The sequence below is a fragment of the Microtus oregoni genome, unplaced genomic scaffold, assembly GCF_018167655.1.
Source record: "Microtus oregoni isolate MIOR12 unplaced genomic scaffold, Mior012 000014F_ref0000157, whole genome shotgun sequence".
Lineage (NCBI taxonomy): Eukaryota > Metazoa > Chordata > Mammalia > Rodentia > Cricetidae > Microtus > Microtus oregoni.
This window is the reverse complement of record NW_024543073.1, coordinates 7029808-7055094: the sequence shown is the minus strand read 5'-3', so window position 1 is coordinate 7055094 and position 25287 is coordinate 7029808. Positions and strand designations below refer to the sequence as shown.

Genomic DNA, 25287 nt, shown 5'->3' with positions numbered 1-25287 from the left:
ATTAAGAGGTAAATAATTCCCAATGCAAGTGACATTAAAGCAGTATTATCCTAAGAATGAATGAAAAATTGAGCAGAGAGATGAACGACCAGGTGGATGAGGTAACAGCCTTCAAAAGGCAGGGCTTCTTGGGGAACAAAATTCCTACAGCTATAGTATTCAAGTGTACACAATTTGGCCTGGTAGCCTAGGATGAAATTATGTAGATGGGGGTCTGGTAGTGATTGTGGTGACAGAAGATGCATTTAAAAATTATGTATATGTTACCTACCCGAAACAAGGGGGACAAATTAAGTTGATTCAAACAGGCAGTCATGTGTTTTAGAAAGACACCTTTGATAAGATAAAGGAACTCGCAGAGATCTGCCTGTCTCTGTCCCCCAAGTGTGCCACCACCATCCCCCTCCCAGCAGCAGAGGGCAGATCTGTAAGCGAGAGGCATGAGATAACACTTTTGTGTGTGATAGATGATTCTAGCATTACCATATATAACTGATTCATCTCGATTAGTCCAATTTTATAGAATAAGCTTGGTTATACTTTTGCTTATATACATAAGTTGGGGGAAAATGCTGGAAAAGGAGACCAATGCCGCTTTACTTGGGTTTTGTTTGACTTTTGGAAGACTGTGATCAAAGCTAAGTCACCCTCTCACCACGCCTGCGCCTGCATTTCACTGGACAATGTGTCAAGGGAATGCCTCAGGCCTTGGTCCACTCACAGGCCAGTTGTGACTCACGGTCTGAACATGAGGAAATGTTCATTTACTTTTTCATAGTCATGGCAATGAGACCTTTTTTTTTTTATTGTTGTTGAGAGAACTAGTCTCACCTAAAGTGCCCGTTGAGAAGGTTATTTTCTGCCACAGGCGGGGAGCAGAATGTCACACCCCAATTCCAAGTGCTCCTGCACTGTTCTGATAGCCTCGGGAAGCTGAGGTTTCACAGCGGCCTGGAACACACGGGCTCCATGTGATGTAGATCAGCCCTGTTAATTAGCTGTTTCAGGATTCTTAAAGCCCCGTGGCTTTGGAAACACTTGTTAACCCACAGAGGGAGGAGACGAGCTGGAAGCAATTGGACTCAAGCCTGAATTTATTATAACTCTTTTCAATAACACCTGATCTTTCCAAATCCGTGTTCAGGATCTGTTGAAAATTACAGTTGACTTAAGTTGCTCTCTGTGACGCACCCAGGAGATTGCGATTCAAGGCTTCTTGAAGCCACAGAAATAGGAGAGCGGCAGAAAAGAACTGATTAGTTGGAACTTTCTGGACACACGTGCCATTTTCCAGAGGCTACAAACTAGATGGCAGGGGCGGGGAAGAGAGAAACCAGCTGATAAACAAGGGCCACGCAGGGTACCCAATAGTCTGCATTTCTGTTTTAGCAAAACCGAGAGCCACCCTCCCCGCCCCATCCCTGACACACACATCACATGGCAATTAGTGCACAAAGCTGGTATTCAACAGACTCATAATTCTGAGTACAATTCTTGTGACATAACCTGACCAACCACATAAAACCTAATGAAGAAAACAACCGTTGTCACTGGCAACAAACGCTGTGATTGCATCACTAGTAAACCACATACTTTTTGCCGCAGAGACAGTCGGGGTCCTGCGAAAGCCAGGCGGTGTCCTTTGGCTGCTGATGGGATTAAAACATCTGAGACGCATGTTTGAAGATGGAGTGAAACTCACGATTCTGTTTCTGGTATTGGAATATGAGTACGCTATCCTAAAATCCCCAAATATAAAAGAGCTACTTAAGAATGCCTGCATCAAATCTTAGAAAACATGCAAACTCTGATTATGTTCCTGGTTTGCTCATAAACGCCACTGCAAGCTAATCTGTTTTAAGATAACACTCAGAACAGCCGCCTGTCTACCAAAGGAACGTACGTACGTAACAATCCTATTTGCGCATTTTCATCTTCTGAAATAACGCCAAGAAGTAAAGGGGGGTGGGGGGTGTCTCAGTAACTTACCCTTGACTGCTGGGTGATAGGTTACGTTCTGAGTACTCTGAGATGCAAGTGATCCAGTCCTCTATGTTTTTTGGTTTTGTTTTTTTTTTTTTTTTGACTTTTGCACATAATATATTCCTGGGAGATACTCAGTGTTCAGTGAGTATGTGTTGGCTGAAAGATCAGTTCAGGGAATGAAGCGTTTATTTTTAGTATAAAGGATTATCAGGTAGTCACAGATGAAAGCTAAACTACTTGAGGATAATTGTCCCTTATGCCCCATGCCATCCTCTCATTCGTCTCCTTTTATGCTCACTAAGTTAGAAAATATGACTGTAAGAAAATCAACAATTTGTAGCCAATTCAAAGATCAGAATGCTTGCAGGGTAAGCAACAATTTACAAAATAGTATGTCCCTTTGAATGTAAACCTAAAAGGGCTTGAATTGGATGTCATAGAAATTAATTTGCATATTTTAAAACTCTTTCTCCTTCTCTTTATTGTCTGGCAAGTCCATATATACAAGTGTTTTATGGTTATATTCACCTCCATTGCCCTCTCCTGTCTCCGGCATCCCTGAATGCCTTCCTCTTCTCAGCGAGTCTCTCTCTTATTTTCAGCGTTTTTCTTTTTGATACACTGAGTTTAGCAATGGAGATTGGTAGTATAAGCCTCGGTGGGCTTACTTTCTGGATCACTGCCAACTCGCCAGTAATTAAAAGAAAATAACGCCCCCTCCTCGATGATTGGCTTAAAATATCTTTTTACAAGATTCATTTTTTAAATGGGACCTTCACCAAACACTGCAGCCACACTCTTAACATTAATTCTAACCCCAACGATGTTCTAAAATACTAATATTAAAGCTAATTATCTGAACAAATGTTAAGCTAATTGAATGAGTGCTCTTGTTCCTTCCATATGCATCTTTAAATTCGTGTTCCAGCCTGCTCTATGCCTTGCCCTTCCTTACAGCCTACCGCCAGGACCTGTATGATTTGCCTGTTTGCTCTTTTACGTCACCCTGAAGGAACTGAGAGGAAGTTGGACCTCTTGCACACTTAGAATATCTCGTGACTTTCCTTCCTCCAGTACTTCATCCATAAGTGCCTAAAGAACTTTGATTTTACAAGCACAGATGTCCAAAAAAAAAAAGGGGGGGGGCACAAACTTTGTTTGTTTGAGTTTTAACTTCCGAGTTGCTTTTGGAAATCTCAAACACGTGCTTCTTTGTTCTCTGGGGTGATATAAGTTTTATAGTTTCAAGTCTGTGTGATTCTCAATTTCCAAGTCCTATAACTGTAGAAAGATAACCCTTCTCTGTGGTGTTTTCATCTAAGAACAGCACATGGCTTCAGAATCTAAGAGCTCAGTGTGGAGCTGGGAAGTGAGACCTCATAGTTCATCCTTACCCTGCTTCCACCTACAGGCACAATTGACAGACAGCCTCGCAATCCAGATAGTAAAGTGTCATCAAATAACTAAAAAGTGACAAGTTAGAGTTATTTTGCATAATCTTTGTTGAAAATAATATACTGAGCTGAATGTTTATATAATTTAATTTAAAAGCAATTTGTTGCTGTCCCAGCTTACTCAATTTCGGAACATTTTGAGATAGGCCCCTGTGAAGTCAGCAGTAGTCAGTTCTAAAACACTGCTGCTTTCGGCCTTTACACAGAAGAGCGGGCTCTTTTGTGGTTTTCCTTAAAGCTGTTGGCTAGATTGATTTTTAGATGTTACTTTACGGTTTCTAATGGTTTTTATCAGTATATACATTGCTAATTTATTTCTTAAGTCTACATTCTATGTGTGAAGAGGGAATGGGCGGGTCTAAGATTATACTGAAGGACTTTCTGAGTACTCAACGCATATATGATAAATAAGGCAGACCTCCAAACTGATTGCATACACCAGTGTTGATCTGGAGGTCTTCCTAACAAAATGAGTGGTGGAGTTCTGGTCAGGCACGGCATCTTGTGTACTTCTGTGTATGCAAAGGCTAAAGGCTCACAACAAAATCTGTCTTTATTACAGTGAGAGTGGTTTGAAACATGGCTTACTGCATAGTGCCAGAACATTCTAGAAGAAAGAGTTAATGCTTTCCCTCTCCAGTGCCTCCTGCAATGCGCAGATTCTGTCACACCAGAGACACCACAGGGAAATGCTTGGTCAAGTGAAATTGCTAAAGAGCCAAATTGAACACAGCCTTGGACGCACAGGGAAATGTGGCTTGGGTTTTGACGGTAGCTGCTGAGGCATTTCTTAATTCCTTCTACCCTAAGGAAAAATAGAAGATATTCTTGAGGGACGAAAACGGTGTTACAGTGAGGACAGGATGATGGGAAAGGCTGTTTGAGGGGACACATGTAGGAACTCAAACACTGCTGCTGGGGGTGTCTGCAGGATCATCAGAAACTTGGCCACTTTGATAAAAAATTTAAGAATACAGCTATCCCAGCATTCAACAATCTGGCTTCCAACAATCTATATATAATTTTTTAATTACCTACAAGGTATGACCAGTGATATACAAGGCTGTTTATTGTGTTAGAGTGAAAACTAGGAAATCAGAATGCCTTTCCAAAGTGAAATGGCTCATGGTCACACTTCGGCCTAGCAGGCATCAGCTAAAAATAGCAACGGGGATCTTTGCTGCAGAACAAAATAAAGTTGCCAAACGATGGTGACATACAACACCATGACTCCAAAAACATTTCTTTTTAGGTACATAAGTATTCATGGAGGCACATGGCCTGTCAGCCACTGTTCAATAATGTAGCCACTAGCTACAAAAGCCCTTTCAAGTTCAAATTAATACCATCAGATAAAATTTCCAAGTCAGTCCCTCAGTTTACTAGCTCCATTTTTATTTGAGCCTACTTTGGATGGGGGCCCCTACCACGGAAATGGAGAATTCAGCATAGTAACCATGACCAGCTACCTAGACAGAGGGCCAAGTTTAGGAATGGTGCAGAATAAGAGCTTTAGATTTCTCTTGAAATTTTAAATTTACTCACAATGGAGATAAAATATATGTTATGTAGATACTTTAAAGAACACAATGGTAGGATTTTGAAAACAGTGTCTATTTTCAGTTGATAGCTTAGTGTTAGTTGACTTGGGCACACTGTCTCCATGTTGTTAGCTGAACGTAAACACAGATGATACAAACACGAATTGTTCCCATTTGTTACCTCGTCCCAACTGAGCAGCTACTATCTTCCGAGTGCTTAATGTCAAGGATCCTGAACAACTGCTGCCGATACAGAGATGATGCTATACTCTTGGTATAACAAGGGCATTTGGTTCTCCAGTAATTGGTTAAATACTTACCAGTTGGCTTTATCCAGGTTTACATACCTAAAGATTATAAATTATAGTTACCAGACATACCGAAATAAATATGCTTATAGGGTTAGTATAAAGCTATTTATTTTGTTAGGATGTACAGGGTCAATGTTAAGCAGACCTTATATCTATAGCTCTGCAGCACAGCATTTTCCTAGTATATGGGAAGCCTCCTAATTGTTCAGTCTCCAGTGCTACAGAAACATAACAATAGTTTCAGAAGAAGGTCAGATTGCTACACATCATTCAGCAAACGTTTGAGCATTTTTAAGTCAGAATAACTTTTTTTTTAAAGCACTAGAAATAAAAACATCAGCCCATTTTTTACAGTTCCCCAGAGACTGGCTGTAAGCAAGAATGAGGACCATGGTGGGAGCACCCTTTCTTGGTTCATTGGTAGAGAGTTAATGACCGGTGAATTTTACTGGTCTTTACTGGCAATGAAGGAAGTCTATAAATCCTGGCTGACTGAAGTTGAATACCACCTCTAATAGAATTGGACTATTTTTTAGAATAAATGTACTTTTTAAAAACAAAGGGCTTGGGATTTGTTTTACATAATTATTTTGTCTTCATAATTATTCCTGATGCTGTGATGAAATGCCCTAATCAATGCAATTTAAGGGATAAAGGGATTGTTTGGCTCACAGATCAAGGTTATAGTCCATCATGGCAAGGGAGTCATAGCAACCAGAGCTTGAGACAACTGGTCATTTGTGTCCTTGTGTCTACAGTCAAGAAACTGCGAGCAATGGATGCTAGTGATCGGTCCACTTTCCTTTCTTCTGTCTGATTCCAGCTCCAGCAATGGTGCTACTTAGGATAAATCTTACTACATCAAATGAACCTGAATCCAGAAAAGTCCTCACTGCCATGCGCTAATCTAAATAATCCTTCACAGGCATGCCTAGAGTCTTGATTTAGATTCTGCAAAGTTACAATCAATATTAATATCAGAGCTAAATACAATTTATTTATTAATTAGAAATATTAGGAGGTAATCAAACACTATACAAATAGCTGGATGCAAAGAAATAGCATCACCTAGCTCCAAGTTACTGTTCTCATTTCATAGTATTTGCTGGCTACCTATCAAGACATATTCTGGTGCATAGATACAGGACAATGTTTCTGGTCCATGAGAAATCTATGGACCACTTGAAAGATTTGGAATTCAGAATTTTGTGTCCCCCACCTGACGCACTAAATCTGACTCCGCATTTTATCAAGGTCTCCAAGTAATTCTTAGCTTCACTGAAGTTTGAAAAAACATAATTATTATGGCATCTAGTTGTCTTTAAATTCCTTCTACAGCAATGTCTTCTCATGTAATACATCTCTAGTCTTTCACTGGCTTCATGCGTGGTATAGAATGCAATCCACACTGCTGTAATCTCGCTCTCAGGTGCCCCTGTCTCACAATCTTCATGAAGGTTATAGTTTCTACTTATAGATAGCAATTGAAGAAGAGGATGGACTTAGCTTGGAGACTCAGCATAGTAATAAAGGAAGCTAGCACAAAGGATGCACTTAGAGCACTATTCAGTATAGAAAAAGCTATTTGGGTGTGGACAACATACGTTGGAAACAGCTACCATGGGCCATACTCTAGGAAATGTGAGTTCAGTCTCCTCTAATAGCCTCGAAGGTTAATTAAGTCCTGATGTTCTGAAAATCTGTTATTATGTAACAGTGAATATACCTCTCTCTGCAGCTTTACTATTTTAGAAGTAAAACAATACTTTGATTCCAAATATTAAATTAACTTAGGCATTGCTCTCCCACTCCGTCTCCTAAGCTATGACTCAGATGTCAGAACACATATTTTTTTTTTTGTACCTAGTTAGAAAAGGGATTTTCACAAGTTTCAGGGCCATTTCATAATATTGGTAAGGCACCTGTGTAGTGTGGTCTTGTCTTGCCTGCCATCCTGTATTTCCTAAACATGGAATATATCTCTTAAAGTAGAGGCAGTGGTATATAGTAACCAGGTACTAGTAGAAGGGACTATATTGCTGTTTGATAATGGTTTTTGTAATCCCACATTTTGGAAACTTATAAGCAAACACAAAGACCTACTATTTAAGGCTTTTTTATATCAAAACATTCTGGGGAGAGACATGATTCTTAAGACAGTTTTGAGGTGTAATCTGGATCTCATACAATCAATTATTGAATGCATACACTGAAGGCAACTGCATTTTTGAGGTTTTAAAATCTATAGGACCTTAGACTCAATGCAGGTTGAGAGAAGTTAAACGACCAAATGAATGTGTTCATAGTGCATTGGCTTGAGGGATGAGAATACTCCCCTGCCTTGCCAGTGCCTTATGTCAGTGTGCCCTGTAAGCAATAGATTCTAAGGGAATATTAGAGTTGGGTATAAAAATGATATCCTTGTAAGTATGTCTGTCTTCTGGGATTGTTATTTACATACGTTGAAGAATTTCAATTACAATTCTAAGTCACTAAATATATAGGTATTTGTAGTAAAATATTTTATCTCATGAGAAGCAGACCTAAAAATCAGAAGGACTGAGGGAAATGTGATTTGTATGGATCATAGCAAGTTTACACATTACATTCCACTAATTTAAAAAAGACCCTAAAACCTATCTTCTTGGTAGATGGATGTATGGTGAGTGAGCAGAGATGGGGAGAAGAGAAAATGTGCTTGCTGTTGTGGGGTTTTCAAAGGATCATGACTGTATTCTTTTTCTCTGGGCTTTCGGAGACACATTAGATGTTGTTCATTTTCATAATGAACTGTTATATGAGTAAAGACAGAAAATGTGTCATTGTTTTATGAACTGTCGTTAAGAACACAGTTGCTAAAAGTGGACCACAGATCTTCTGTGTTGTGACACATAGAACCATTTGGGCTAGTTTGTAGATCTCTTCCTTTTGACTATAAGAAACTTTGCAGGGGTTTGAAATGTATCTTCTTAAGGAAGCTATATAATTTGTCTTTGATAGCTAACTATTTCCACTTCAGATTGTAAGCTGAGTGTCCGCTACCTTGGAGTGCTTATGGTGATCCCATTGAGTAAGAAAAGAGTGCCGATGAGTACCTGTGTGTTCCGCACTTGTGCCTAGTGGCTTTTTCAGTGGTTGAGTGGCTAGGGAAAGACATGATTCAGATATAGGAGGATTGGATTCTGTAAATTGAAGCCAAAAATACTTGATTATTGTTTACATTGGAAAAAATCAAGTATAAGAAAATGTGATAATATTATACTTTTTGGGGCCATCAAAAGCCGTGGTCATTTCTGATTATCTGAATAGCGTTTAGAAAGGGCATTCGAGAGTTTCCTTTAGCAACGAGGAATTGTGGATCCTGGAGAGCTCGTTTTAAGTCTGTGTTTCAGCAGGGAAGGAAAAAAACACTAATTTAGGTTATATTGTCATTTGTCCTTCAGGCATACAGTAAGCATGATTCTTAAATGTTGTTGATACAGTGTTCTATATGATGCTAACTTTTCTTTTAAGGGAGGTGATAAAATACTATTTAATAGTTAAATTAATCTGTGACATTAAACATGCTTGATCTTTTCATTGAAAAGAACCAAGACTGAGTTGTACAGTAAAATGTAACTCTAAGATAAATGAGCACATGCATTTGCTCAATGACTTCTAAATACCCTGAAAATAGGAACATGTCTTTGATGATTAGTTAAGTGGATCTTAATTAGTGGTATGTATAATTGATTATGCTAAGTAATATCCAATCAGTTTTGACTTCCTAATTTCATTGTACGCTCATATCAAGCCAATGAACAAATTTTAACAATTAGTTCCTCATTAGCTCCCTCCCTTCCACTTCTTTACAAACTCACATTGAACAGGAACACACTTCAGAGCTATCCTTTTCATAATTGCAAACCATATTGCAAGCACATTGGCTGCATTTAAATTCCATTATATAATACCTATCCAAGTACCAAGTACATTTTACTGCTATTTTAGTCAATAAAGAGTCTAAAGCCCTAACAAGTCTTAAATCACTTTTCTTTGTCCAGGCTGTTCTTACTCTTTCTATGTAGAATATTTTGACTTTCACTCAATCCCTGCTTCATATTTGTAGCTCACTATCTGTTTAACTATTAGACACTCATTCTAACAAACTAACTGTTCTGATTTTTAATTTGATATTTTACATTTATTGTCTTGGTGGAAGGATTGTATATATCATTCATTTTCAAAAAGATACTTTTTACTGTCATTATGGTGTAGCCACTGGGAAAATATCTGGGAAGAAGAAGGGGTTCAGAGGGAAAGGAATGGGATGTCAGATGGTGTTAGGGTGAATGTAAGCACATTAGATTACACCTAGATATAAAACTGTCAGAAAAGCAAGAAAGGCTAGAGAGGTGGTTCAGCTGTTAAGAGCACTGGCTGCTCTTCTAGAGAACCAGGGTTCAATTCCCAGCACCCACAGAGTGACTCACAACTGCCTGCAACTCCAGTTCCTGGAAAGCTGATGCGCTCTCTGGCTTCCAAAGGCATAGACACACATGCAGGCAAAATATCCCTAAAATAAAATATATATGAAAGGAAGGAAGGAAGGATTGAAGGAGAGACAGGAGGAAGGAGAAAAGGAAGAAATCTCTACAAGCTAGCCTAGATAGTGAAACTTCTCAAATGCTTCACTCTGCAGAAGTCTACTGTGTTTTTAAATATAGGGCTATAACAATTATGTCATTATAATTTATAATGGTATGAGCTCAGTGTGGTAAACTGTGGTGACAGGATAGAATAATTTTGAATATGCTACTTGGTATAATGAAAAACTACTAAGGACTTTAACTGAAATGCCCTCACGTTAAAGGAACACAGGTATTTAGATGAGAAATGACTCAGGAATTCCACACCCTGCTGTCCTGCCTCCCTAAGAAATCCTTGACATGACAGGCTTCATGCGTTGTCACAGTGTATGTTCTGAGTGCAGCCAGGGGCAGATTTTCTGTTAGCTAGAATGAGAATTTGGAGCAGTTAGGGACCCATTACTTTCCATAGTAGTAGTCATAATTGATTTAAATATCATATCAGCTTTTATTTGAAACTCAATGAGGCATAAAGTCAAAACAGGAGACTCTGGTACCTCATAGACACAGATTTAGATCCCAAGTATACCACTGTTGAATGATAATGACCTTTGGCCTTTACAGTCCTAGCTGTAAAATAGTGGTTCTCTTAGGATAATTGCAAGAATTAAGCAAAATAAAATGCAAAAATCTTGGCATATAACTGGTATTTACTAAATGTGAATCTTTGTTATAGGGACTAGTTACAGGATGCTCATTTTGTACTAGGTATTCCTTGCAGGGTGTGTGTGTGTGTGTGTGTGTGTGTGTGTGTGTGTAATATATGCCTGTGTTCACATGAGTATTCTTTTATGGATGCCAGAGCTTGGTATTTATTGTGTTCTACCTTTCTCTTTTGAAACAGGGTCTCTCAATAAACCTTAACAAGGCTAGCAGGACAATGAGCACAGGACAATGAGAAGTCCTGTCTCCATCTTCCCAGTGCTAGGATTGCAGGAGTACACCACCAGACTTGACTTCTATTTACGTATGTGAGTGCTGGACATCTGAGCTTAGGTCCTCATACTTGTATGGCCTGCGTTTTATCAGGTCATCTCCCCATGACCCTGTATTTATATGCAAACGCTATTATGCAGACATGATCACTATACTAATTCACCAATAAGGGTCTGAGCCACCAAAATAATACAGAAAGCTCAGAAGCTCAGCTGGGGTTCAAATCAAGCTTTTTCAATCCTAACAGAGCCCACACCCTCTTAGCTATTAAACTGCACAACCTCACCCATTCCGTGAGCAATTTGAGTGGAATCTCACTTCACTGCGTATTTACCTAATTAAACCAAACTTGGGAGAAGCAAACAATGCTGTTTAGTCAAGAATAAATCATTTTAATTTGTCCATTCTTTTGAATGAGCCACATCATTGTTTCCTTTCAACTGTGGGAAACCCAGCCCTCACCTGAATATGGACCAGCACACTTAATTTGTCCCAGACTTCATAAATTTTGTTTCTTTTGTTTTACAGTTTATGAATAATTAATTAAAAACATATTTTGGAATTATTTGGAAAGAACCCCAAATTTGTATGTGTAGATATATATGTATATGTGTGTGTGTGTATATATATATATATTTGCCCAAATTTCTACTTGTTAAAACCTAAGACCTTATTTGGCTATTACTTACTGTACAGTGTTTTCCAGACAAGGGCCCGAGAGCTAATTTTCTAAAAATTTTGCGTAAAAGTCAGACAGCAGAACGCTTTTGTTGGAAGAGCAGCTTTGATCCTGCCATTAGCGTAAAGAACATCATCATTTTTTTCTGAACTTGGCTACCTCTGGTTCTTTTCAGCAGTTAATCTGATTTTCGTAAGGCAGCGATTTTCAAGGAAAACAGCGGGGTTTTCCTGGTAGTTTAAGGGGGTAGCAGAGAATTCTCAAAATAAAAAGTTAAATTTTTATTGTAGAAACAACATATACATCCCTCACTTTGGGGACTCAGAGGAGGGCCGGTAAGGCAAGGAGTCAGTAATGGCTGCTAGGGCCTTGGAAAAGGCCCTCAGTCCTGCACCTCAGGAGAATCAAACCAACCCAGCCCCCACACCTGAGCAAACCCCACAGCAGTGCGAGATTGGCTGGATAGCTTAATCAGGCTTGGTTCATGTCTAAACAAGGCTTGGTGAGGTCTGAACCAGCAATTCCTCTTTCCCTGTGATCATGTGCATACTGGGCCATTTAAGAGAAAACCACAGTTTAAACAATTTTCTTTCCTTTTTTTAAAAAATATATTTATGTTTGTACATTGGTGTTTTTGCCTGCATGTATGTCTGTATGAAGCTGTTGAATCACCTGGAACTCAAGTTAAGGACGGTCGTGAGCTGTCATGTAGACACTGGGAACTGAACCCAGGTCCTCAGGAAGAGCAGCTAATGCTCTTAACCACTGAGCCATCTAACCAGCCCTCATTTTCTTTTCTTAACAGCCCTATTCTGTGCTTATATCCTCATCGAAAGCAAGAACCAGGATCTAGGTGTACCTAAGCTTAATGATTGTCCCAACAGAGCCAGTTCGATTGTTGGTAATAGATTTTTGTGTGGTCACTCATCATCAAATTGTCTACTTAGAACTATACTCTAAATATCTCCGGCCCCAAATGTGTTGCCCTTGCTGTCTGTCTTTAGAATACAAACTACCTGGGGACAAGGACAGTCTCAAGCGGTACTTTACTCTCCACAGAAGACCCTGTATGTAGGCTTGATACAAACAAAATACTATTTTTGTGTAAAATAAACTACGTCATTAAAAAGGAAAAAGGTTTTCTAAAATTTTACTTTTGCCATTCCAGTTTTCTCACATCCTATTTTGTTTTGTTTTTAAACTGCTTTATTCTATTTTCTGAATTTTTCTTTGTTTCCTTGAAACAGGGGTCTCTTTATGTAGCCATGGCTGGCCTGGAACTCACAGATCCCTGACTGCCTCTACCTTCCTAGTGCTGGGGTAAAAGACTTGAACCACCACACTGGGTCCTGTTACCTGAATTTTTAATTTATTTAAACTCGCAAAGAATTGTGTATGACTGACTGCTAGACACTGAATTTTTTTGTTCAACCCCCCCACCCCCAGTTTGCTTCTACGGCTTCTCCCCGCCTGCACTTCTATCCTGTCTCTGTCCAGTAATGTCTAAATGCATTTCCATTTAACCTTTTGACAATTTCATACAGTGCATTGAATACGGCGTATTTCAATAATACCCACCCTTCCTTCCAACTCCTCACAGGCCCCTTGATTATGGCTCTTTCCTTGCTCCTGTCCTCATTTTTCATCTAAAACTTAGTTTGTATTATTTTGAAATGTGAGTGTGTGGTGTTTGTTTTTTGTCTTAATATGTGCTTGTGACTGGATCACCTGGAGCTGGAGTTACAGGCTGCTGTTTGTAGCCCCACTTGTGTGCTGGGAACCAAACGTGGGTTCTTTCTAAAAGCAGCACAGGCTCTGACTACCGGGTTGTGTCTCAATTCTCACTCTCCCTCTCTCTTTTTAATCTGTCAGTGTGAAATGATTTCTTCCTGTGTGTGCATGGCTATAGGACCCTCCACTGGAGTGTGGGTGATGGTAGATGTTATATTAATGTTTGAGCCTCATACTTTTGTATCATTAAGGGTCTCTTTATAACGTGTGCCACAAGTGAGTCTCAGCAATTTTTTTTTTGGAGGGGGGAGGTACCCTGATTGGATGAGTATTCTGCTGTAGTTTTCTATACATTTTTTAAACTTTAAATTAAAATAAACTCCTTGAGGTCAAGTACTACGCAGGCATTTTGTATAACCCTTAATGTAACTTTTAGCTTCTCTGCTCACCCTACGTAGATATGTGTATGTGTGTGTTTGTAGCAATACTTTTATAATAATTATTATTGTCATCTGCAGCATATGTAAGTAGATATATTGTGCATAGATGAGTGTCTCTTCTTTCACCAAAGGATGTTGTCACTTAATGTTGCAGATTGTGGAAAAATTTTTGTATTGATAACAGTTCTTTTTGGCTAGAAATAATCGCACCTTAATTTTTCAAATTTCAATCTTTGCATGGAGTATTCAAATTAAACCATGGCATGAATGTACCAATGAATTGTTACAAATATGGTATCGGGAGGGAGAGATCAGGTAGCTGATCTTAGATTTTGGTGAGCAGAACCTCAGAGTTTCTGACTATATTAGTAACATTTGAAAGGCGGAGATTTAAATTTTAAGGTGCAGCAGAGGCAAAGAGGGGCCCCCTAAGACTAACAGTGATAATAGAACTTCTCCACTTTGAACCATCTCAGAGTCCTCTCACTCCCACTGATGGTCTCTGGTTATTTCAGCCTCCAGTTTTTGACTGGATGAAATTTGTAGGTCGTCAATGATGACCGAAGTGTGAAACAATTTGAAACCTCCAAAAGTCACCAGGCTGCTGGAGACATTCCTGCGCCTTTTTTTTTTTTCCACTCCAGGGTTCACAATGCAACTTACTTGTTTTAACATTGTCTTTTACTCTGTTCTGTTACCAAAAAAAAGTGTTGTCTTTATTTGAAACTTTCTCTAAATAAATTTCTTGAAGATATATTTTTCACCAATTACAATCTTCTTTGAAAAGGCAACACAAGAAAATATGAAAAGCTTGATTTATTTTACTCTTTTGTGATTGAATGCATCAATTATATACAACATATAAAATGATTGAAACCATAAAAGTCGTTTTTAACTATTCCTATGAAAACAACCAGTACCTTGTGGGAGGAGTTTAACTACAAAAAGATTACAAACACCATTTGTGGGTCTAAATAGTGTTGCTTGGTGCTTTGAAAGAACCATAATTAACAAGGTTGTAAAACCCAACAGTCACCCTGTGTCCTTCCTGTGTAGCGTTTTCAAACCTTTGGAGACTGTGTTATTCTCTTGTGATTTCTCTCATGGGATGCCTCAGACTGACTTTAGTAAGCAGGAAAACATTCCTCCTTGTCTAGCTACTGGTTGTTTATTCTTTCCTTATTAAAAAAAAGGAAGGGAGGGAGGAAGGGAGGAAGGGAAAAAGGAAGGGAGAAAGGAAAGAAGGAAGGAAGGAAAGAAAGAAGGAAAGAAGGAAAAAGGAAAGAAGAAAGGAAGGAAGGAAGGAAGAAAGAAAGAAAGAAAGAAAAAAGAAAGAGAAACCAAATCAAAGGACTAGCAATTTTCTTTTATGAATGTAGACCATAGGGAGATAAATAGCCGCTGGAGGAGCGGAAGGTCAAGTTCCAAGTTTTTCTTTCCTTTGCATTCAGAATAAGCGAATGGAAAGGCTGGCCAAACAGAGGAGTAGCAGGCACGATGGTTAAGCCCTCCCCCCCCCCCCCCAGGACTTTTTATGTACATAAGCAGAAGTCACTGGAGCAGCTGCGCCGCATTAGTTCCAATAGTTTAACAGGCTGCTTTGCAGGGCTGACAAAAGCCGAGCTAGCGCGGTGGCTTCCCTCCATGTTCCCGAGCCTCCAGAGCTCGTCAGTGATCTTTGGCTGGGGCTGGGGGAGGAGGGTGACGTTGAGCAGGCTTCGGCGGGGGAGTGCGCTCGCCTGGTCTACACCCAGCAGCCTGCGCGGAGAGACTGAGGCAGGGGCGGAATGAACTAACAGCAGCTGGATCCGACCTGTTTCCCTGGACATTTTCTCCAGACTCTGGCCGAGGGACTCACTGGAAACAGGCCAGGCAACCACGTTGTCCTGGATTGTGGCCAACTGTACAAAGTTGACCAGGAAAATGGCTCAGCAGACGACAAGCCCGGACACCCTGACGGTCCCTGAAGTGGATAATCCGCATGTTCCAAACCCATGGCTCAACGAGGATCTTGTGAAATCCCTGAGGGAAAACCTGTTGCAGCATGAAAAGTCCAAGACAGCGAGGAAATCCGCTTCTCCCAAGCTCTCCCCGGTGATTTCTCCCAGGAATTCCCCCAGGCTCCTGCGCAGGATGCTTCTGAGTAGCAACATCCCCAAGCAGCGGCGCTTCACAGTAGCACATACGTGGTAAGGTCTGCTAGGATCACTGAGATGTTAGCCATGCCGGTTCAGTGCTTTTTGCTCCTACTGCGGCTGTGGGGTGGGGTGGAGGATCATCTTTCCGCTCCTGTGATTTATGGGAAGTAATCTACCTTCATAGTGTGTCCCACCAATGCCCAAGTCAGGGCAGGACTCCTAGAGATAGGTAACAGAAGTGGTTGAGGTGGGTGGTTCTCAGCGCTCAGTCGCTATTGCAAGTTCCTACAAGAAAACTGGATTCCAGATGTCAAAAAAGAATGTATGTTTACTCCCATGCCTAAGTGGTGCCTCTCTTTGATTTCTTAAGCTAATATCCTTGCCAGGTTCTCCCAACTGCTTTACCAGAGAGGACCAGGATGGAGGGAGTGTCATCAGACTTAGCTGTCTTCTGCATGATACCCATTTGAGCAGGGATGTTCACAGTAGTGTGTAAAGATTTGCCCCCTAATCCTATGGCATTGCGTTTGTAATCTTCATCACGCCTCTGCAGAAAGAGGAAGGGGATTAGGAAGTCCGCAGGAAGTGACAGGCACTGGGACTCTTAGTGTTCTTTGAATTAGGATGCTTTGAATGTTTTGTGCTTTTATTTTCTTTATGAATATTTGATCATTGTTATAATGGATGAGATTGTCTTAGGCATTTGCTTCCATGTATTTTTTTCTTCTGGAAGACTCTTGACATTTTCTATAGAGTTTCCCCACACAAGCCAATGTGTTTGAGATGGAAAAACAAAACAAAACGAAACAGAAGCAAGACTCAAGGAAGGAAGCCATAAGAGGGAGAGGGAACCCAGATCTAACTGAGTGCCATTGCTGTACCCAGTAATATATTAATATGACAGATGAGAGTTAATGACAGAGCAAATAAAAGACATGTCACACTCAAAGATGCATCCAATCCCAGAATGTTAATTTTAAAAAGCTAAATGTCTGACTAAAGAAGGGTTTCTATTGTCTTCGGGCTTTTAACTTAGATGACAATGACTGCGTTCCATTGGCCATACAAGGGCCATGGCAAATGCTGAATTAAGGGTTAAAAAACTGTATCTGGAAAATGATGAGCCCCTCTGAGAAAGATATCTTTGTAAATTTTGCCAGCAGTAAGCAGTGGATGAGAGAAAGGCAGGGCACGCCATGGATGATGCTTGGACAGAAGGGACTTGGCTCAAAACCAGGCACTGAGGGCCAGGCAGGAAAGCTGGCTTCAGTTCACAAACTAGTAGGACCAGCCTTTGGGTATCCTCTGTCTGCTTTGTGATTATATTTCAGAAGACTGTATGTATTGCTGACAGGGTAAGCCTCACTCACGGCTTGATTTCAGTCTACGTGAAGCTGCCTGGAGTTCAGCTGAAGGTTATCTGAGTTATTTGGACATGCTGAGGAGAAGGCAGGCAGGAAATCTCATGAAAACAGGCTTTCTTCTCAATTCCGCAGCACTTCCTTTCCTGGTGCTGTTTGGAGAAACTCCAAGCACAGGGCTTCTACTAGTAGTATTCCTTCCTGGCCTCTAAGTTCTCCGTCAGATCAGGTGACATAGAGAAAGCAATGGACGTGGAAAAGATACACGTGCTATCGGCCCTTAATTTACTCAGGAGGAAAGGGTTCCCTTCTGGGATTGAAACCAACCCAGAAGGAGTTAGAAGTAGCATCCCAATGCTTTCAGTCCATTTCAGTCAGCCCGAAGCTTTCAAACGCCACAGGTATCCTCTGACAACTATCTCATCTGTGCCTCAGACTTTTTGGACCAAGCAGGAGACAGGATTTTTTTCAATTATTTATTTATAAATTCATATATAAACACTAGGTGTTTAAGTATACTCTGTAGCATTATAAAAAGTATAATTCAAAGTGCATGTGCACACACCCAATTTGCATCTAACTATATCCACATCTCCTACTTCTTCCTAAATCATCAGCTACTTAAATATATGCTTTGTACGGTCCTGCCTCTGAATGTTGGTTCCTGCTGGTGGTGTCCCTTCCAGTTACCATGCCTATAAATAGTATGCACTGAGCTTGAATGTTTCTATCTGATGTGTAATGGTTATAAAGTTGAACAAGAGTTATTTCTTGGTTCTAAGTCATTTGCACTCTAGTTGGAAAAAAATAATGTTCGAAGATATCTGTTTCGTATAGAGCTTGTTTCTGTATAAAACACCCTTCCAATTTCAGTGGTTTGATAGAGTGAATGGCATTGGTTTGCCCCTGCCTTGTTTGTGGAAGACAGCTTGCTTAAGAGTGCTTAAGGGACATGGGACCCTATCATCTTGTGGTTCTCTCGCTCAAAACACAGAAGCCCCAGGGATGTCAGTCAACACTGAATAAGGATAAATAGCATGAAAGATGGTAGTAGTGAGAGCCTACGCAGCAAGCCTAGAAGTTTGTAGATCACCGAGGCTTGTTTGCCTCTTCTAGACCTTAGCTCTGCAGCCACATTGAATTTCCAAAGAAGCATAGCTCAGCTCTGCTCCAAGGAAAAAGTCAGACAGATCCGGTGAACAGTTATGGTTATATAGTATGTTAATGATGAACTGGTTCACTCTCTATATTATAGTTGTACTTCTAAGATTGTTAGTCTTTGGTCTTTGCAAACCTCTGAAGCAATTCTTTTGTTTGTTAAATATGTTGAGCAAAAAGACCTTGACTACAAGTAAACCTTCTTTCTATCACCCACCAATCTAGGATGCTATCAGCCTGAATCTTGGCTTTTTTTCTCTCTTTTTTCCCCCTTTTTGCCATATGTTATATTATATTATATCTTAATGCAAGGGCTTTGGATTTACCCACCAAAGAGCCAGAGATCTGGTGTACCCATTTTGGTAATCCATGTCATGACTGACCAATGGTGAATAGTCAATAAATATCTAATAACTAGTCAATATTTTTGTCCTCTTGTGCTTTTAAAAAAGGTCTTCTCTTTTGTTCAATAAGGACCCCATTTTTCACCTCCTTGTGTCCTGTGTTTACCAAGCAGATCTTCATTCTGAACCTTCATTTGCATTTCCTGGTCCACTCAAAATGCTGCTTACACAGTTGACCCAATGCCCTGGTACTGTTAGACCTGAGCAGAGAACAGCTAAGCCGTCAGAAACCAGACTGCTGAAACTGAGGGCTTTGACTTTGCCAGCTGTGTGGTTTTAGATAATTGCTTAACATCCACTTCCATTTCCTTGTTCCCCAATTTCCCAGGACTAGTACCTAGGCTTCTGGTTTTCTCCAACACAATTAAGTATAAATTAGAGTGTGTTTCATGGGGTAGATGCTTAGCGAATATCATTGATGATATTTTTATTTTCATATGCTGAATCCTACTAATAACTTTGTTCGGCATGAACTTTTAGGATGATGTTTACATTTCTAGATAGTTAACTTGTCACTTGTTTATGAATAGATTGGATTAAATCTGTTTTAAGATCCCATGAGCTCAGAGAATGATTTTTTTTTTTTAAATCATGGGATAGAAGACAGAGAGACAGCTAAAAGTGGGCGCCTCTCTCTGATCCAGTCTTTGCTCTCTGAGATCTTTACTTCTTTCCAAGCAGAAGTAATTTTGGACTCTTCAGGTTCCTGTAGCACACTTGACTTCTGCTACTCTCTCAGCAATAGCTGGTAACAATCGCATCACTAGACAATGGTGGTGGTTGCCTGAACCAACTCCTGTGGGAAGGCTGGAACTCTCATACATCTGTGCCATGACAGTACTGCGGATTCTGATTTCATGTTAGTAGGGAGTAGCCTATGATGTCATCAGGAATTTCAAATCTAATGAATCCCTGCTAGAGAAAACTCAATGTCCAGTCTTTGTTTATTTCAGAGAAACCAGTCAGGAAATGGTTTGCATATTTTAGGGTTGTTTTGTTTTGTTTTCCTCACTCGGTTTTAGCACATTTCCCTTGTGTCAGGCCTGAGTGGAGTTGTGAAGGGAAAGAATTGCTGATTTCTGTACTGGGGATGCTAAAAGTCAGCTTTTAGTCATGATTACATCACAAGACCTTTGTGCTTTCATTTCACATTCTATGTTTTGCTTCGTTTTTGAGACAGGGTCACACTGTATAGCCACATCTGGCCCAGAATACATTACAGAGCCCAATTTCACCTACAACTCAAAAATCTTCCTGACTCTTGGGGTAGAATCACTTCTATCCACTTCTCTTTTTGATAAGACAAAACTTAATAGTAATTATGCCCGTTTAAGTTATAACATTTTCCTATGGATGCAGTCTAAACCCGAATATCTACCACTCTGATTTTTTTTAAATGTCATCATTTTATCACGTTTTGCCTAAGGTCCCCCTACCTCATGGTGCTAGGGTCCAAACCCAGAGTCTCCCTGTATATGTAGATCTGAAAGCTGTTTCTAACAATGTATGGATTTTGCAAACCAAATTAAGTTTTTCTCAGAATAATCTGGTAGCGATTTCCCTTCCCGATTGAGGACTAAGAAACTTGCGTTCAGTGTGTGCTGTGATCCATACACACCGAGTGGAAGGAGATGTCACAGCGAGCTCAACAGTGGGACATTACAGCAAGCATGCTATCTTTTTTACGTTCCATGTATAAATATTTGCTTTCATTTACAACATGTGCCAAGGTAAGAAGCAGGTGGACCATCTTTAAACAATAAAACATTCTCTTAGGATTAAGATTTGAACTGTCAGCATGCCTCTTTCAAAGGCTTTTGTAGAATATGAAAGCTTTTTAAGGAGTGAGATAATGCAGGCATATTTACTGATTTATACATTTTTCTCTATCAGGTATGTAATTCCTCACGATTAAAAGTGACAGCTCACTCCTCAGTCAATCCCTTCATCAATAACTGCATATTTTAAGTTTTTATTTATTTATCTTTAGTTTATGTGCATTGGTGATTTGCCTGCATGCATGTCTGTGTGAGGGTGTCAGATCCCCAGAAATGGAGTTACAGACAGTTTTCAACTGCCATGTGGGTGCTGGGAATTGAACCTGGGTCCTCTGGAAGAACAGCTCGTGCTCTTAACTGTTGAGCCAGCTCTCTAGTCCCTGAACTTGTTTCTAGAGTGAGACATATGCTATGAATTTTATTTAAGTTATAGGAGAGGGAATAAATGGACACCCATAAAGAAAATGCCCATCTTTCTAGGATGTGGAGGCTAAATACACATAAGCAGGCTTTTGAAAGCTATTACTTAATGACTATGTTTGAGGACCCTGGATTTGTTCTCATGTTACCTCTTGTATTTAGCTTTCGGGCTCTTGCTATCTCCTCTTTCCCTCTCCTCCTCTTTCCTCTCCTCCCTTCTCTTCTCCTTCCCGCCTCTCCCTCCTTTCTCTCCTCTCTCCTTCCCTCCCCTTCCTCTCTCTCCCCTCCTTTCCCTTCTCCACCCTACCTCACCTCTCCCCTCTTCTCCCCTCCCCTCTCTCCCTCTCCCCTCCTTTTCCTCTTTTCCCTTTTCTCTGGTGGAGATACCAAGAGACAAGCATTATTGTTGCTCTCCTTGCAAATTGGAACTCAGGTGGGGACTTCAGGTGAAGACGTAATCTAGGAAAAATCATTGAGGAAGCATATTAAGCACCATGGCCATGTTTGAAGGAGCAGAGAGCCCAGACATCAGCTGTGGCTGTGGTGTTCTCTTAGTGGGCAGGTTGAAAGTGTCTTTAGCTTTTGAAGTGAACATGAAAGCTGTTATTAGCTTTCATTCAAACCAGAGGACTTCAGAAACCCTCTTCTCTCTTATAGAGCATGTCAATTGAGCCATAATATTTGCTACATTACAAAAATCTAAATATGGCAATTATTGAGTGAAGAAGAAAGTAAGGACCAATGGAGCCAGCTTTTATTACTTCTTTGTACTTCCTGTACAATTGTACTTCCTGGGACCATTGATGTTTATCTTCAGTCAATAATTGCCATATTTAGATTTTTGTAATGTAGCAAATATTATGGCTCAATTGACATGCTCTATAAGAGAGAAGAGGGTTTCTGAAGTTGGTGATAAGAACCCAACTTTTGCCTACTGAAGTCGTTGCTCCTAATGGTGACTCTGCTTTCAGACGAAAGTATGAACTTGAAAACACAGAAGAAAGGTTGAATGAATGAAATATTTTTTTAAAGGCGAACTTCAAAGATCATTTAAATAATATAAATTGTAGGTTTAATTTTTAGACTTATCTTCTACAATGAAAAAGCTCCCGGGACTATAGGTAACTAGATGAGTGCCAACACTTTGTCGCATTTTTCCCCCTTAGGCAAGAAGTTACCCATTTTTTTCTTACATTAGCTGCTTCAGGAAGAAGCCGATCATGGGGGGGGAGGGAACCTATGGTTTTTACAAATGCTTTTCCGTTGGAAAGCCGTGTTTTGAAAGCTGCGGCTGACTTAGTAAAGTGGAGCCAAGGCTTGCTGGCCACTAGATATTTGACTTGAGTCATTCAGCCTTTTGAGTTATAGGTTCTCTAATTCAAAAGTCATATGGCTTCAAAGATATTTGATGTTGACAAGTTTAAAAACCTCACTAAATCTACATACTGATCCCAGACAGCACTTTTAAATCATTAAAAGCAAGTCCCAAGGTCAGTGGGTAGACTCTGTGTAAGCCTGGCATCCTGAGCTCTATCCCAGAAATCCACACACAGGGGGAGAGAGCCAACTTCGGAGTGGTGTTCTCCGACCTCCACCCCCACATGGTGGCGTGTGCACCTACATACGTAGTACACACCAAGGCACAGAAAAATATGACAAAGCTACACTCATTCAGCTCTCCAGCCTTGAGATCAGGGGGAAGAATGTGAGTCCAGGTCTTCCTGCCTTTCCATTATCTGTTATTACTTTGGATATCACCACTCCTTGGACTGTCAAATTGCTTTCACATTTATTTCCTTCCCCTACATGCACACTGAGACTATTACAAAAGTAAGGGTTTTATAAAATGGTAGTGAGTAAATCTAAAGGTATAAGACTTTGCTTGTTGTCTATGCGCTTTGTTGGAAAGTTGCCGTCCTTTGTTTCTGATGAAAATGTCTGTAGCTAGAGGAGAGGAGAAGGGATTCAGGATAGAGGGAGGACAATCTGATTCACGGTGGTTTTAAAATAACACTGGCTTAAACACAAAACCAATCAGAATAATTTTATTTTGAATGATTCAGAGAAAAGGGCACAAAAAGCTTAAAGTCTAAGGAAAAAGATCAAGTTAGAATTCTATTAAGGTTTGGTTTGCTGGTTCCCGAAAAGCCAGCTGGGAAGGATGGTCCACAGACTCAAGTTACTAAGCAACAAAGCAGCAAACTGCTTGGTAACCAGATCTGGCCTGACTCACAGTCTGACTGCCTGTGACTGGGTGGCCAGACAGGAAGACCAAGGCCCATGCTACCTCAAAACAATTCCCTTCCTTCATGGGCTAGCCTTCTGGCCAAATCCTACTGTTACAGAACATCCCTGAACATAAAATGTTTGATTTTTAAAATGTAAACACCTCTTAGTCCAGAAACAAATATTACTGTTTTTCGTTAAAGCAGTTTTTATAAGATTATTGTTAATTGCTTTAATGTGAGTAAAATGTAAGCTTTAGTGAAAAGAACGAGAGTAAACAGATTTGGGACCCTGGGATTTTCATGAACAAGTGTAGACCGACGATAGTTACCTTCTTTTACCTGCTAAGGGTTCCCTTGAGTTCTCATGGCCTAGTGACATCTATCTTTCTATTTTCCCCATGGCTCCTCTACCCCTGTGAGTCCTGACTGTGTAGCTCGATGGTTCCTAAAAATGGTTAAGCCTCAGCATGCATCAATGTTTTTTTACATCCATTGTGAAAAATAGGTACCACCTCTATATGTGAACATTTGTGGTTTGAGCAGGTGAAGATCAGACAGGCCATTGCTGCAACTCGTACACTGCGTAGCCAGAGGCTTGGTGATATTGGGTTGGATTTCCATGGTGGCAAGAAGTTTTAGACTCAATGATTAACCATGCACATGGACTTTGTCACTGAGAGAGTGTGTATATGCTGTTTATACATACCTGTATCAATATATATATATATATGTATGAACAAATCTACAAATAATAGCATCATAATAACTGAGCAAATGTATGCAATTAATATTGACTTCATTTTTAGAGAAGGATTTTGCCTGTTATGTTCCTGAAAGAAAAATAGCCCTACATAAATATATTTATGAATCTTGGGAAATTACTTTAATAACTAGCTGGTTAAGCTCTGATGACTAATCCTTATCTCTTAGAATTCATACCAGTTAAATTATACACCAAGGCCTAATCTTCTAAAAGAAATGCCAAGATTTAGATTTTGAGGAGGAATTTGAAAACGCAGCCTCCATAGTTCCTTTTTTTAGGATGACGATTTGGAGACATTTGAACTGGCAGCTACTGAGCCCACTTCTACAGCATGTTTCACGATAACTAAAATTCAATAATAGAATATATTTTTGAAGAGCTTTACCATAGAAATATGATTTTAGTACAAATACTTTGCCCTTGTTCAATATGTATTCATTTTAAGCCGACAAATTTCCTTTTGTATTACCTTCATGAGATAGCCCTGGGATCAAATTAGCCATTATTAGAACAAAGTGGCTTCCTCTTTATGTAATTATTAGCAGGGCACATTTCTTTTCGGTTTCGTGCATACCTTATTTTCTATTCATGTTTATAATGCTGAGCCTATGGAGGCAACCTAAAGCCAGCTGCTCTCTGGCGAATAGCTGTATGATTTGTCTTTTCTACATTTTACCTTCTCTTGTTTATAGTATTTGCTTTGCTTTGCCTTTATTCCACTCAGTGGCTTTTTTTTATGGCCTTCTGTTGAGTGAGTGCCAAATAGAACTGCCTATGATTTATGGGACGCAATAACTAAAACATATATGAATTAGAGGCCGATGACGCACAATGCGGGCTTCTGTGGCCCTTTTCTGAATAGATCCCAGCTTACTTTAATTAACCCTCTTACTAATAACAATGACAGCACCACTGATGATATGACCAGTCCCATCTCATCGTCGTGGTTTAGGATTTGTCTATATTTGCATTTAATAATTTAGTAGATTTACATCCTTGCCTAGAAGTCCTTATGTTTGAAAAACCAAGTTTTTACATTATTGATGTAAACTAGAAACAAACCATTTATCATGCATTGATATAATTGAAAAATACATGAATAAAAAAACAAAATAGATTCATGTTTACATAGACACTAAGGAAGACTTGGAGCCTGAGGTCTGTTCTCTTTTTAAAGTGGCATTTAGTAAGTAACATAGACATGTGAAAGACCAGTTAGATCTTTCTCCTTAAGGCAATAGGAATAACTGAAAATGATTTGGAAAGGAAATAACCTTCCTATTATTTAATTCACCATTTTCAAATCCAATAATCTACACCAGCTATGCTTA

At 39.8% G+C, this 25287-nt stretch overlaps 1 protein-coding gene across 2 annotated transcripts in view; it reads left to right on the top strand.

Moving 5' to 3' along the window:
- Pde4d (phosphodiesterase 4D) overlaps positions 1-25287 on the top strand; it is an 845080-nt gene that overhangs the window by 128082 nt on the left and 691711 nt on the right. The window contains exon 1 of one of the 2 annotated variants that reach the window (XM_041663293.1): positions 15596-15895. The exons of the other annotated variant lie outside the window; for it this stretch is intronic. Within the exon in view, the coding sequence (XP_041519227.1) occupies positions 15630-15895 (266 nt within the window). The 5' untranslated portion in view covers positions 15596-15629. Of the gene's footprint in view, positions 1-15595; positions 15896-25287 lie in introns of those variants that run through there. 2 annotated transcript variants of the gene reach the window in all.